Here is a 15,190-nt window from a genome sequence, read left to right on the forward strand (position 1 = left end):
GCTGCCCCATTTATTTTCATTCACAGTGAGCAGGTCTCCAGGTAACCCTACAGATACTGCTGTCATGTGATGACAAGGAAAATAGTTGATTTCTTTACTGAACAGTAAGAATTTTTTGACTTTTTCCTGAAGTATGGATCCAGACAAAAGATATTTTCATTTTCAAGGTCAGTATGTAGAAACTTTACTAGCTCTTAAATAAAAATTCTGTGAATTCTCCCTAAGAAACTGCTTGGTTTTGTTCAAAAGTCAGATTAAAAATACTAACTCTGTATAATGGAATCTCAGCAACAGCGATAATTCTTAAGAAAAACTTTATGAAGATGACTTTAAAATGCTATAATGCTTTCAAAGTTCACTTGCAGCAAAGCACGCCTCTTTTGCAAGGGGGGAACTTGGATATCTGAGAGTCATGTGAAGTCAAAACACCTTGGCCACCAGATCATCATTGGAATTGGGTTCAAAGATCTCAGGGATTCCTCCTGCTTTTCTTTCAGTGGGCAGTGTGAGACCTCACAAGCTCATTTGGCCTGATGAAGAATGAAGGCAAAAAAAGTGACTGCTGGGTCTAAGAACATAATCCCCAGCACAGCTTTCTGTCCAGACCCACTGTTTTGCCCAGAGAAGCACGTTGCACACAGCATCTGCTCCTCACCACCCCTTGCAAACAAAGGACAGAGTGACATCTTGTGTGACAGATAAGGTTAGTCAAAGGGAGATCGTTCTCTTTCTTTGCTCTCTGCCTGCCTTGGAGAATATTAACTTTATAGATATGCCCTGTGTGCTCACATGCAAACAGAGCAAAGTGTGATCAATTCAAAATTGGCTTTGATACCAATTTCCTAATCTTCTTTAGTTTTTGGTACATCTGGCACTCCAATCAAAAATCCTTGCCTTTGGATTTTGTGTAGTTATATGTCAAGACTTTGGGAGCAGGGATGACTAAGTAAAGCAAGGTAGCAGTGAAAATATTATGCAGGTATTCTCTATAGCTTCCATAAAACCAGAATTTCAGTTAGAGATGAATGCCTGCATTTGAAATAATAGAATAAACCAAACCAACAGACCACCAGAAAATACCATATCAAAGTGAAGGAATAAAAACCCATCCAACCTTTCCTGAATCTCTGTCAGTGCAGAACTCACACTTTCTGTATGTCTGATAGTTGGCATTGTTTACAATATTTCTTTCTGGCAGACAGCTAGATCATATCAATTACACAAGACTTGGGCACATGCATTTATAAAGTCTCGTTAAAAACTGTATTCTGATTTAGGTACCTGTGGCTCTCTAGACTTTCTCACTCAGTTCAGGAACTGAGAAGCAAACAGCCAATTTCGAGCCAGAAGTTAAGTTCTCTAAGATACAGCTTTTATTAATTAATTATTATTTTTTATTAATTATTATTTTTATTAATTATTATTTTTATTAATTATTATTTTATTAATTATTATGTTTTTATTAATTAATTATTAATTAATCAAACAGAAAACCACTTATCTCCAGTTTTCAACACATTTCAAATAACTTCTAGTTTGTATTTCAGGGGGGAGAAAATCAAACCGGACTCCCATCCATAAAGACCTCCCTTAGACCTTGAAATTTCTGAACCCCTACTAATATGATTAATGTTAGAGAAAACCTCAAGAAAACCTGGGGAAAAAGAAAACTTCCAATTTAGGAGAATGGAGTCTTCATCTGCCTGTCTATAAAATTTTGAATATTAGTATTCAAGTACTAGGTATTAATAAATAACAATATAAGCCCTAGATTCTTCCACTCTTACAGCATTTTAGCATGATGAACGTTTTCTCCTCTGCAGTCCTCTCCAATTCAGGAGGTCCTAAGGGTGAGAAATACACATTTTCTTAGGGAATAAGAAGCAGCTGCTTACAAGAAGCACCTTCAGGAAGTCTGGTTTTAAATGTTTGCATGGGCAGAAGATTAGATATTCTTACCAGGCCTGATAAATTTTCAGGTGCCTCTTTTCAGCTTGATCGGAGTATCTTTGACTTCTTTATGTGTTGTGGCTCAGTGTTTTTCATACCATTTTAAGAAAATATTGTCACTTCTGGCTGTTCTCAAGTTGTTTCTCACTGAAGAAATATTCATGGTAAAGACTACCTGACTATTCTTTTTTATTCCAGTTAAGCAGGCTTTTTCTGTCTACTAATTTATGAAAGCCCAATTGTGTCTGTGGCAGGGAAGACAACATGGTTACACTCCTATTGTAAAAACAATGGAGAGGACTAGAACATGTTTCACTTTTATTGACATTTAGGTGATTTTTATGTTGCTGTAGATGCCACATGAGGATACATGGGGCTTAGAAGCCCGGCAAAAGCAAAGCTGTCAGTGTTGTTTGAAAACATTTAAAAAATTTGTAATCACAATTGTTTTTCCATTACCAGTTGGGACTGTGAACAGCAAAGCAGTCCTGAGGAGGCAAGAACTGCTTTAAAGTGATGATAAAAAAGAACTTCATCTGTTATGTTGATACTCACTTTTGTAGTAGGTACTAATGAAAGTGTCATGTATTTAAGCAAGTATGGAAATTTGTAAAACTTCAATAAGAATTCTTCAGTTGCTCCTGCATTTCTCCTTGTTAAGGCAGTCAAGAAACTGCAACATTATTAAATATGACCTTGATATGTGAAGAAAGAAATTTACCCATGTCCAAAATAGGGGCTTCTTTGTTTTTCAAAAAAGTATCATTAAGTAATTCACCTTCATGAAGTAGCAGTGTGAAAAATCATGGAAGAAGCAGGCAGTAATTTGTAGGAGCACAGCTAAGGCACCTAGTGAGACAGAGAGCAACATCAGCCTGTCTCAAAACCTCTGGCAACTATTTTCTCAGTTTGCATGATGTTCATGCTCTGTAAGTGTGAACTTACTAGCATTGAGTCTGACTTAAATATTTGGGCTTGGCTAGGTGGATTTCTCAGTACTTTTAACAGTGGAATCCAAATGTGTGTAACACTCGGCAGTCTGGTCCTGAAGCTCTCCTGGTTTCACAGTGAGACCTATGTGTGATGCCAGACACTTTGTCAACTTGTATTACATTTACTCATTGCTAGAGCAGTGTCATATGCTCGAGACTATTAAAGTTGCTGCCAAAAAACACGCCACTCCTGTACAGTTAGAAAATTTAATGACCAGACACACTGTCACTCGAATGCAGTCCCTTTTTAGACATCTATCTGCCAGTATGATAGGAATCATTCCAGGAAAGTTTTATAATGCCATAAGCGAGACCTTCAGCCCATCACTGTGTCAAATCACATTTCTGTCAAAATGCCAAAGAGTTTTCTCCCTGCACTTCACAGTAAAAAGCAAGTTAAATAATAACCTGCTTCCTGTTCTAATCCAACACATCTAGAAAGCACCAAGCATTCCTGACCTTTTTGCAGGAACTAACACATTCTTTGCTAATAACCTTGTAATGGAAACATCTACCTCTTCTTTTTATTTGGGAAATTCCAAATAACAGCTATTTGAAGAAAAAAGTTGAGTTGGTAATAGTAGTAAGATTTCCAGAAGCAGTAGTAGTAGCTGTTACCTGACAGCTTTGTTTCCTCTAGAAGTTTATATCCAATTGGAAAACTGAATTATTTCAGTATTGCTCTGGAGACTTCTCAGCTATTCAGACAGCAACAAAGAAGTAGACTGTAAGGTCAGTACTTTGGCACACACAGGCACATAGGACAAACATCAGGTACTCTTTCTTACATCCCCAAATGAAAAGACCAACGGGTTGCAGATTTCCATGTGGCATACACACACTGCTGCAGTGTGAAACCAATTTGAGGAGCATCCCATTTGCCTTCTGTTTAACAGAGGCACAGACTATAAAAGGACACCAGCCAGAGCCTGCAGAAGGCAATCAGCTTACCTGAGCAGCATCAGCACCTTCATTTAGGCAGAGGTTTTGGGCTGCATCCTTAGGTGGGCAGTCCCTCTCCTCTGTGTCACAGGGGTACTGGGACATACATTTCTAGAGCAGAAAGGTGTCAGATTTGGGACAAGATGAAATTTAGAGTCTGAGATTGCTGCTTTTTTTAATTATGCAGGGAAAGGCTGAAGAAGCATGGGGTCTGAGTCAGGGCATACAGAAGGTGAGTGAAAATGGGGACAGGAGAATTCAGGCTTACCCCAGACTCGCACCCAGCTGGAGAGAGCACACAGGTGACAGCTGGGAGCTCTGAATCAGCATTTAGACTGAACCAGCCCTATTGACTTTAATATATCTCAATTAGATGAAGACCAATATTGAAGCCTGTAGTTAATTGCAGTAATGTGACATCTTTCTTGTGCTAAGAGCTCCCCAAGCACAGGTTAGAGAGCCGTATTTCTGAGGTGAGCAGGTTCTTCAGGTCAGAGCATCAGTTTTCCATTCCCCTGGGATCAGTGACACACCAGGCACAACTGCATAATCACAGCACAGACAACCTGCGCCCCCCACAAGAATCATGCCATCCATTAGTGAGTTCAGCCAGCACTGCTTTTGCTGGGTTCTCAAAATTTACATCATGTCTCCCCCTATTTAGTACCTTTATTTGCTAAATAGGTGCATCTGTGCTTCCTACAGTAAATTTGGCTGAGCTCAGTGGACTTGGCTCTTTGAATCCAGAGCAGCCAAATTATCTAGCAGTAGCAATTTCCATGCAGGTGCACCTTCTTTTCTACTTATCCTGCATTAGCTATTGTTCTCCTTTTGGTGCTCTGTGCTAGGAGAAAGAGCACGGTGCACACATTGTGTGATTGAGCTTTCTCCTTGTTGTGCCCTTGGCAATGAAAACGAACCCCAGAAGGGGATAAACCCAGGTAATGGGTCATCCTGTAGCACGGATAGATGCCCAGCTTAATTCTCACTAGCTCTAAGAGAAGCCCAAGAAGTGCTTTCACAAAATCCCAAACTCTTCATTGCTGTTACCCGAGGAGGTGAAGGGCAGCCTGATGGGCCGCTTTGCAAAAGGATGTTTGATGTTCAGTGGCTGGGATGAGGACACAGGGAAGGGCTTGTACTGAGGAATATGATCTCCCACACCAAATGAAAATGCCAGGTCTGGGCTCAGTGAAGGGAAGGGGTTTTACCAGAGACAGTTTTGAGAACAGATGTTTCTTTAATGTCCTGATACTCAGAATTGGTTTTGATGTCTGCTTCGTCTTACCTAATTTGCTCTGGTGTTCTAATTTTCAAGTTTTCTCCTCCAAGAGAAACAGCCTATTACAAGTTTTAAGATCATACAGATAAATGCCAATTTTATTTTCCTGTGATTATCATCATCTATATTTGACAGTTACTTTTCCTACATGAAAAAAGGAAGATAACAGAGTTCGAAACCTACTCATCCGAGGGGGCTGAGAGAGATTGGTAGGCTCTGCCTCTCTCTTGTAACTTTACAATGTGTCAATTATTGTCAGTTATACAAGGACAATTATTCTCATGAATCTAGAGATTTGTCTAGAATTATAGTTAATTATCTCGCTAAAATATACTAATCACTCCAGTTTGTAGGGTAACAATTCAGTAAAATTAATTTGCATCTTAAATTTTTCATCCTACAGTGCTAACACATTTAAAAATATGATTTAATTTCCAATACTTTAAATAAAATTTCACAGGAGCATTAAGAAATTTTGTTAGTTCAGCTGTTTGCACTCCAGCCCCTCACACTGTTCAATAGTGGAACTGTGAGCACTTCAAGGGGCAACTCAGCTGCATCACTGGCTCAAGAAAAGCCTGACTGTGGCAGCACAAAGAAAGTCTGTCAAGCATCTCCTCCTGAGGCTGCCTGTGGTTTACACTCACTACCTCTAAAGTTTGTGTCTGAATGGGATTGGAAATCATCTTCATTAAAAGAGACAGCACTAAACAGCAACGTGTGGAGTGGGTGCAATAACCTTTGTTCCCTGAAAGCAGAAGGGAGGATGGCTCAGGGCCATGTCCCAGCTGGCACCAGGCTGGTGGCACCGAGGCTGCTCATCCCCTGGCAGCCCACACAGCACTGCAGCTTCCTGATGGCATTTAAATGGTGTCTTTTGCTTCCTCAGTTGCTCTATTCCAGGCTGGGAAGTGCTAGCACTCTCTCTCACCTTCAGGACTGGTGACCTAAAGAAGTTGGTTGTTTTCTAAAGGCAGGGAATGGCTAGAGTGGAGATGCCACAGCTCAGGAGGAGGGAAGCAGCTGCAGGAAGCTGGGAGTGAGTGGGCCGGGTCACACAAAACCAGCTGCTAATTCCTAGGCCAGCTCAAGAGTCAGCTGAGGCAAAAGGTGCCAAGCAAAATCTAATTTCTGGCTGAAGGGTATTAATAACCATGGATAAAATTACCCAATATTTTGTGTGGGGAATTCAGCTCCACCTCTTCTGGCTCTTTTTAACTTAAGGATTATCATGAACAGAAGCCAATGCTTATAGGACCCTGTCCTTGTCAAAGCCTATGGGAATTGCTGCTGCCCAGAAGCACTGCCACCCCCGCATGGTTGAAAAGCCTCCTCCGTGCCAAGTTGTAAAGTAGCTGTTTCTACTTTAAACAGAATTCCTGCCTGCCTTTGAGCCACAGCTCTCCTGTATGAAAGGTATCATCTCTCTCACCAGCCTTCACACTTTCCTCATCAACGCGCCTCGGTCCAGTTTCCAGCCCCAGGGTCCTGATTCAGAGGAGAAGCAGACATTGGAGCCTCACACCTCTTCCTGGCCCTGCAGAGACTGCTGATCGTTCCTGCAGGCAGGAACACTGCCCATCACCCCCACCCAGCCATACTCTCCACACTCTCTCCTTGGCTTTCAGTGCTTGGCATTTGCAGGACCCATGAACTGCAGGACCTCCAACCACAGCCCCCCTGCTCCCAAGGCAGGCCCCTGGAGCATAAATGTCCCAGTCCGAGGCTAAAAGTGAGAGCTGTCAGCACAGCTGTGATGGCGGTGGCATGGCCAAGGAAAGCCCAGGAACACCAGACACCCTCAGCCACGCCAGCCCTGCAGCAGCAAACCCACGTCTGTGCCGCAGGCTCCGCACACGGGGACGTGCAGGGAAGCAGCTGCCCCCTGGACAGCCTGGTGGGAAAGGGAGCAGGGGAGAGCAGGGCCTGCTCACACCCCAGGCAGCTCCTGGAAGAAGAGTGAAAGGATTCTGTAACTTCAGCAGAGCACGGACTTCTGGGGGTGTTTTACGGCACTGTCTCGCCTTGTTTCGTATGTGCAAATTTCAGTCCTGGCTGTCACAGAGCGTGGTGCTCATGGGCATTTCATACATGCAGTAGCCCATAAAAATTACTCTATAGAGTTGTGTTTACTCCTTTGACCTATTAGCATAACAAAAAATTCATCTGAACCTTTTGCTCATTCACAAATGAATTAGTAAGAAAACCACAGAAGATGAAATTTAAGTAACGGAACTTAAAATACACTTTCAAGTATTTACCATCTTACTTCCATGTAGAACTTTTTTAAAGTGCTAAGTGCTATGATCTTACATTAAGAAATATTTGCTCCTTTTAGAATTGAAAGAAGAACAAAAGGAGAACATAAAACTGTTTTCTTAATAACCAAAAATTTACCAAATCAAGAATTTGGATATTATCATCCAGATGTATGAGCCTGATATTTCACACCTGACTTCTGCAAATAAACAGAAGTCTGCTACAGGACTGATATGTGCATGTTAATGAAAAGTCATTTTACACAACTCTTCAAACAACAATATTTAATAATTTTCACAACAAAATCACTTTGTACCTCACCAGTGTTTTCTGAATTTCTTTAAATATAAAACCAAGCACTTTTAAAAGCAGCAGTTTATATCCACACATTTAGTGCATATTTGATATTCTTTAACAATGGATAATCTATGTGTTATGTGAGATACTTACTATTATTATAATGAAATGCAGCAAGAAGAGCTTGTATTTCTACAGTGTCCTTTCCCAGAATAACCAACTTGCAAAGCAAAGCATTTTCACAAAAAACTTATTTAACCGTCTTTTACAAAGCATGATTTGTTAGACTTCTAAGTTAGATTTATAAAATGACAAGTTATCATCTCAACAGGGGAAAAAAAAGTAATGTAATTTTTTTTTTCTTTTGGAATCTAGTTCCAAATTCAGACTTTTATTTTCAAAAGATGGAACACTTCTGAGATGTCTGTTATACTTCTGAAGCACAGCTCAGGAATCAATACTTTATCTACCACAGATACAATAGTTTATCACTTTCCAGGGCATTAGGTATCCAGAGCTGTTAATTTCTGGATCAATATGGCAAATGTATAACTACCAACCCAAACAAAGTTCTTATTCCTTATCCATTAATTTCCTTTTGTTTTCCTAACTCTGCTACTAACTTTACAAAAATCATGGATGTAGAAATCCTTATTGCTGGAAAGCTATGCAGGACTCTCCTTCTTTGTACAAAAATATTTTAATGTAGATATTTAGAAATTTTACATAAGAACATTTCAGTGATAAAATATTTTATTAGTGTTTCTGTTTGAGTACATTGAGCAATGTATTGTGACTTCAAAAAAAAATTCTCGAGTTTCACTATCCAATCTTTAAATCTCAGACACCACTGTTACAATAGAAGCAGATGCTCTGAAAGAGAAAATCATCCCAACATCCAGGTTCTATACTGGCAGTTGAGACCCATAAAGCCAGATTCGGGTATGGTGGAGTGTGTATTTTATGTATCTATGCATATCAAAAAGATTTTGGGAATTCTGCCAACCATATGTGAATGTGACCAGCCAACTGCATACATACTACATCTCACCCAGCTCCTGGCAGGCAGGGTGGTTCATGTTGATACAGGGTGTGCTGCTGGAGCCCGCTCTAGCATTTGGTGGGATGACAAGTAAATCCTTTGTGTGTGGTGTTTTGTAACTCGGAAGCATCACCAGCACCACTTACCCACTCACTCCACGCTATGCAAAAATATTTGTTATTTAAACACTTTATAAACTTAACGGAGATTGCTGACAAGATATGAGATACTCTGTGGTTAGTTAAGAACACATGAAACCACAACCAGGAAAATGTGAAATTTTGAAAGAATGAAAGCAAACAGAGAAACTGAAGTAAGCATCAAGTTCAACAGAATGTTGAGAAGAAAGTCCTGCTGCAAAAATAGGACTAAGAAGTGTAGCGGTCTGTAAGTGTACAATATCATAGCAGACAATACCACGTCAACAGCAAATGAAACTGTCACACAACAGAGAGCCTTGTGCATGAAATAATACAACTTTTTATTCATGTTTTATAGATTACTTTTATTTATTTTTGCTTTAATAATGCATATTCTGTTCACTCTGTGCAAAATTGGGGACAGAGGTGGGTGTTTAAATCATCTAATGAAAATCAAGCGAAGATGAACATTCAGGTTGAGGGAGAGGCCTATCCAAACCAGGAAAGCTAAAAAGCCACAGCTGCTCAAGACAAAGCTGCTCTCAGCTGTGCCCTTTTGTCCTGCCACCTGGCACAAACGCTCTCCTGACCGAGCAGCTGAGCACTGGCAAGGTGACCTCCGCCGGACACCGGGGACAGGAGTTGTCGTGGTAGCTACATGGGAGACCTGGCCTCAACCGGCTCCAGTCAGTGTGTGGCAAAGAAAGGCACAAATCATTGCAAAGACCAGACTTCTGTTGGTTTGTTTCCTTCTTGTAAATACGTTACTGTACACAATGTAAGTTTGAGTTGTAGGGGATTCAGGGACATAAAATTGCATATTTAACAGAACTTAAAATCATAACGAAAAGTAGGCTGTTCAATCTTGAAGCAAAAATAATCCCTCCAGCCCCAACATTAACATTCATTCCTGGCTATATGCAGTACAAACATTTTAAAATCTGTGACAAAAGACAATTAAAAACCAAAAGTCAAAATCATAAAGCTTGTAAACAGATAATCTGAAATACACTTTATTTATGGAAAAATATCATCAAAATAGTACCACTATGGATTAAACTGCCTGAGTTTTCATTTCACCTAGGATCTTGAAGTAGAGAGCCTTTAGCACAAGAAGATCAATTTCAGTCACAACTAGTGCCGCACAGCACGGCTTTGGGTAGAAATTTTGTTCTCGTTGGTATTTTTGTTGTGCTATCAAAAACTGTTGTGCTAATCCTTCAAATAAAGGGATGTTGAGGCAATTCTTAAATCATTTGGCACAAAGTTATTTTGGCTGGGGCATAAATTTGAGTCTCAGTCATGAAGAATAATGCAACATTCCACCTATCAAGTATTCACTTTGATTGAAGAGCTTTCTTTATGTCATTAACTTCCATCTAAAAACAAACAGAAGAAAAAGTATTTGATTAAATTAGATGCTTTAGCAAACTGAGGCACAGTTGGTGCCACTTGAAAAGCACATGTTCCATCTTGTCCAGAGGTGTCAACTACAGGCTTTATACTACTCTTATTTCCACAGACTTCACAAATTGAGGTGTGCTTCTCAACTGTGTAAGATGACCATTCACAGCTTCCTCCCTCAGACCATGACAAGTATAGTCATTGAATGTACTGCAAGACCTTTCAATCTCTTTAAATTACAACTTTTACAAACAACACAGCTCACTGCCTGGCATTGCTGCACAATGAGCACTGTGTCCATGCACTGACAGCTGCACTTACAGCCAGCACCATAAACTGCACTGCTGGCAGTGAGCACTGGTACCTGAGGAACAAAACCCATCATCTCTCGCCTACAGGGAGGGTTCTTTCTGTAGGAATGATGGTTACCTTCTACAACTATCAAACCTGTGCCCAGGCACCTTAAAGGCTCTGATGGATGTACAGCCATGTGGTAAGAGGATGTGGCTATAACCACCAACAGCCCTAGCTATCCATTTGATCCCTCTGACAGACACAGAAAACACTAAGGCAGGGGTCCTAGATTTATTCAAACACACCTGTTTCAACCTCATGACTATCAGAACACTCTGAAACTAACGCAACTTTTGTTTGCTAACTCTCATCTTCATGTAAAGCTAATAATGCCGTCTTGGCTAGCATCTGAACATTTACCAGTATAAACAACATTTGAACTGGAGTAAAAGCATTCAGCTGTAAGATCATAATTTTCAACCCTTCAGTGCAGGTCTCTGCATAAAGATGTAAAGTTATCTCTGGATAACTCTGAATAGTCTGGCCTGTTAGACTAAATCAATAATGGCTATTAAAAATGTTCACTGTGTTTTATCTGAATAAATTTCAGTTTTAGCTGAACAAGAGTTGTGTATAATTAGAAGATATGTTCCTATGTGATTGGATACAAAGTCCTTTAGGCAGCCCTGGAGCATAGATGTTGAGGATCCCCAGTTCTGCCACCCTTTGCCATGTTCCCAAATACTTTACAGAGAGGGAAGAGTTCCAGTGAAATTACATTTCAATTTTCTATATCTAGTTCAAAGTACAGTTGCTCTATAGCATCAAAATATAAAAATATAATCGATACCAAACCACTTACCAAGTACATGGAATAGAAGAGTATAGCTTAGTATAGATGAGAATAGAATAGTTTTGGTTGGAATGGGCCTATAATGACCCTTTAGTCCATCTCCCTGACCAGGTTAAAGCATGTTAGTAAGAGCATTTTTTAAATCACTCTCCAAAACCCCAAAAAGCAGTTTCAACATCATTCCACATCAAAGCAGCATCGTTAATGATTCCAGCAAAGGCCAAGTTCCATGAACCCCACAAGCAGGGCAGCAGGATACCTGGCAAATGACTAAGACAGCACAACAACATCTAGAGCTAAGGTGCTGTACAAACTATGGTAGCAGTAACTGGGTTCCTAATCAGAGCCCCTTCTTTTATATTGCTCAGGATGCTTTAGTAAAGACAACCTTGAGTACAGCCTGTAAAGCAGACATTAAAATTTTGCTATATGAAATAATATTCCAAGCGTATTAACACTGAGACAAGCCTACTACAAAATATAAAGCTTTGGCAGAAAGTAAGTAATTTAAGGCATGATTTCATTTGTGACAAAATCAAACAATTAAAACTGAGACAAAAAAAAATCATAGTTTGAATCTTGTATTGTGTTTAATTTTTTAAAATTTATCTACCTACTTGTGCTGATAAATTTTTAGATAATTATCAGGCTTTTCGGTAAGAAGCCAGTATTGCAGTATATATGACGCAAACTTGCAATGCCATGAAGGGAACAGGTATATCCCTTTCAGAAATATTGGTAGTTTTTAATTCACTGGAATCTAAGTATCTTAGCAGAGTTTTATGTCCCATGTCAGGCTAAATTAAACCTGCCAACACATCTCTAACATTATAAATAATTTAAGTACCTGCAATCGTAGACGGATCTTCTTCTCTTCATCCAACTCAGAGAGCAACTGTTTAATCTCTTTTCTGTCAAAAGAATGCAAAAGAAGCTTGGCATGGAAATGACTACACTAGTAAAATACAAAAGACTTTCTCTTGGAGACATATTTTTCCCACTTCACTAGTTTGTTTTTTTTCCTCAGAACGTCTAACTGAAGTCAGCATACTCTTGTGTACTATAGGCTACAGTAGAGAGAAATAAAACTCACTATGGGACAGCACCCCACCCATCCCACATGGCTAATGAATAATGCCTCCTAACAGCCCTGCATCCACAGGCTTCGTTCTGGCCTAGCTGTATCAACACTGTATCAGCACCCAGTTGCCTTTTTCCATACAGAACGTAGATGTATTGACTGTTGGTGGGTTATAGGGACTGGTAAAATGAATCCTGCCCGTCCTATCACATACTTAAGCCACTTAAAAGCTGTTTATGCCAGCAATACAATGTAACCTTCAACTTCATTTATAAGACTTAACGATCCCAAATATGGATTTTCTATCATTCTTCTTTGTCGAGAAGGGGAACATAGCTATAAGGAGCAGACACGTTCTCATGTTCCCACTGAGTGATCTCACCTTAGGACAGATACCAGTAGGTGGAAGCTGCCCTTGCAAGAAGGGCCGGGGAGACCAGAGGAGCAGGGTCAGCCTAAGAGGCGAGGCCGTGGGGCTTGCTGGCTACATCCAGCTTGAACCATGCCCTCCCGCATCTTCTCCCAAACTCCGCACACCTCTGTTCCGCCACAGTCTCTGCACGCTGCTTGCCCTTTTCTTTTTCCTGCCTGGGCTACACACAACTGACAATGTAAGTGAAGGTTTAGCTTCCAAAGCATTAAATATTCTCAGGAACATCAAAAGTCACATGCCAGCCCCAGTTTCTCCTAAGAAATGAGCAACTTAAAGAAAAAAAAGGTGCCCAAAACTAAAATAATAAGATTCAGGGCCATAAACACAAAGGCCTTCAGATATCCTAGTCACAATTCAATTACTACTTTTGTAATGTGAGCTTCCTGGGAAAATGTGCTAACAGTCAAATAACAATGGATTTAATAATTTTAGGAACTTGTAGCAATTTGTACTACAGCTATAACAAATGCACCCCTTTTATTATGATCAATGCATATGAGTTCCCAGATATTTATTGGCAAATAAAAGACATTCACTGTTTATAGCTTGCAACTTAACTTTTTTAACACGCCTCAAACATCTACTTATGTCACAACACAGGAAAAGAAAAAGCTGGTGGATAGTGCAGGTCTTTTTTGTTGAGGTTCTCACCCCTGAATATGTTCTGTCACATGAAAATCACTCACAAACACATAGCCCAGCTGTGCAGAGTAACATCCATGAAGGCAAACTCAATAAGAAACTGCCACCACTATGCACAAATGGATCCATCCCACCTACAGTTGTGATTTGCAGTACTTACTTTTGCTGGTCTTTCATGGTTTCAATGATGGTTCTTAGCTCCTTAATTTGTGTTCTCAGCTCTTCCAGGGCAGTCTGACCTTGGCTCAAGTGCTCAGTCTTTGGCTTTCCTTCAGTACCAAACAGGGATGGGGAATTTGACCTGTGGCCTGTTGTTCCCATAGCAATTGAGTGAAATCCAGGTGACGGTGAAGGGGATAGTGATGGTTGTACATTACTGCCACTAGCCAGACCTCCTGGTTTTGGAGGCAAGGAAGTTTTGTTATCAGACACCTGCAACAAAAAGAATAACATTTAGTGTCTGCAGAAAGCTTTATGAAAATCAAACCTCTAACCAATGGTAAGTATTTTGCTGCTCTTCAGTAATGCTGAAAGTCCAACAGTCAAACATGGACAGTCTTGGCAAAAGCATGATAAATATAATGATTAGTCATGATCTTGGTATGTGTACATCAGAGGGGGTCTAGTTGGGATGGAGAAGTTCAGACAGCTTTGTTGGGGTTCCTCCCCCCTACCATGTGGTCCTGGGAGAGGGGCCCTGGGGGGGGAGACACAAGGTTGACCAGGTATCCCCACTGTAACACAGCTTCAGTAAGACTTTTCATGGTTGCTACAACAAGTGAGCAACAGCATTTCCAAGATCTCAGACCTAGCAGTGAATTAAGCCAGGGACAGATGCTCAGTGTTTCTCTCAGAAGTTTGTGAGGCCATATCTATGTCTCCCGCAGAGCACAAAACTACATGGCCGAGAATCCAAGTCATATTTTTTAGTAAATTAAATTCATAGTTGCCCAACAACCATTGAAGGAATCTTCAAAGTTTTTTCAAAAATTAAAAAATGTATTACATGTTCCCCTTAGCATTATGAAAATAGCAAAATATTCATTAACTTTGCTTGTTGGTATGATATATATAGAAAAAAAATCCCATGGCTTCAAAATGATAATATATTAATAATAAATAAATGTAGTGTACTGTCCTCTGTTAACTGAAGCTTCCATGAATCCCCGTAACTACCAATAGCTGTTTACTCCTCTAGGAAATTGACAGAAAAACACAGCATTAACCTAAAACCCTGGAATCCTGTGGTTAGCTAAAAAGGATCTCATGCTTCTTAACTGCAATCCAGTGCTCCACTTATTAGGCAAGCCTCTACTAGTATGTGCTACATAATGTAATATATGTATATAATGTAATATAATGTAATATAACATTTAATATTTATTAGACAATTAGAAAATCTGAAGTTTACCAACCATATGTGACTATCTACTTCACTGCATACAGAGAACAATGTACAAGTACTGTTACCACAGTGGCAAGTAAGGGGAGTCTTCACACTGTTATTTGGCAGTGCTATGTGTGCATTGTATGACAGCTACCAGGCATATCTGAAAATCTGATTTGGACAAGAGTAAGA

The 15,190-nt window shown here is 40.0% G+C and overlaps 1 protein-coding gene across 13 annotated transcripts in view; it reads right to left on the reverse strand.

Moving 5' to 3' along the window:
* Positions 1–9,224: 9,224 nt before the first annotated feature.
* The window catches only part of SH3KBP1 (SH3 domain containing kinase binding protein 1), a 215,736-nt gene continuing 209,770 nt past the window's right edge, over positions 9,225–15,190 (reverse strand). For 8 of the 13 annotated variants that reach the window (XM_048287321.1, XM_048287378.1, XM_048287358.1 and 5 more), the window contains 2 exons: positions 13,772–14,043; positions 12,383–13,129 (listed from right to left, as the gene is read on the reverse strand). In XM_048287321.1, coding sequence (XP_048143278.1) covers positions 13,021–13,129; positions 13,772–14,043 — 381 coding nt within the window. In that variant the 3' untranslated portion in view covers positions 12,383–13,020. The other 5 variants (XM_048287331.1, XM_048287348.1, XM_048287368.1 and 2 more) reach the window with 4 other exon arrangements.

Source organism: Corvus hawaiiensis, chromosome 2 (genome assembly GCF_020740725.1).
Source record: "Corvus hawaiiensis isolate bCorHaw1 chromosome 2, bCorHaw1.pri.cur, whole genome shotgun sequence".
Classification (NCBI taxonomy): domain Eukaryota; kingdom Metazoa; phylum Chordata; class Aves; order Passeriformes; family Corvidae; genus Corvus; species Corvus hawaiiensis.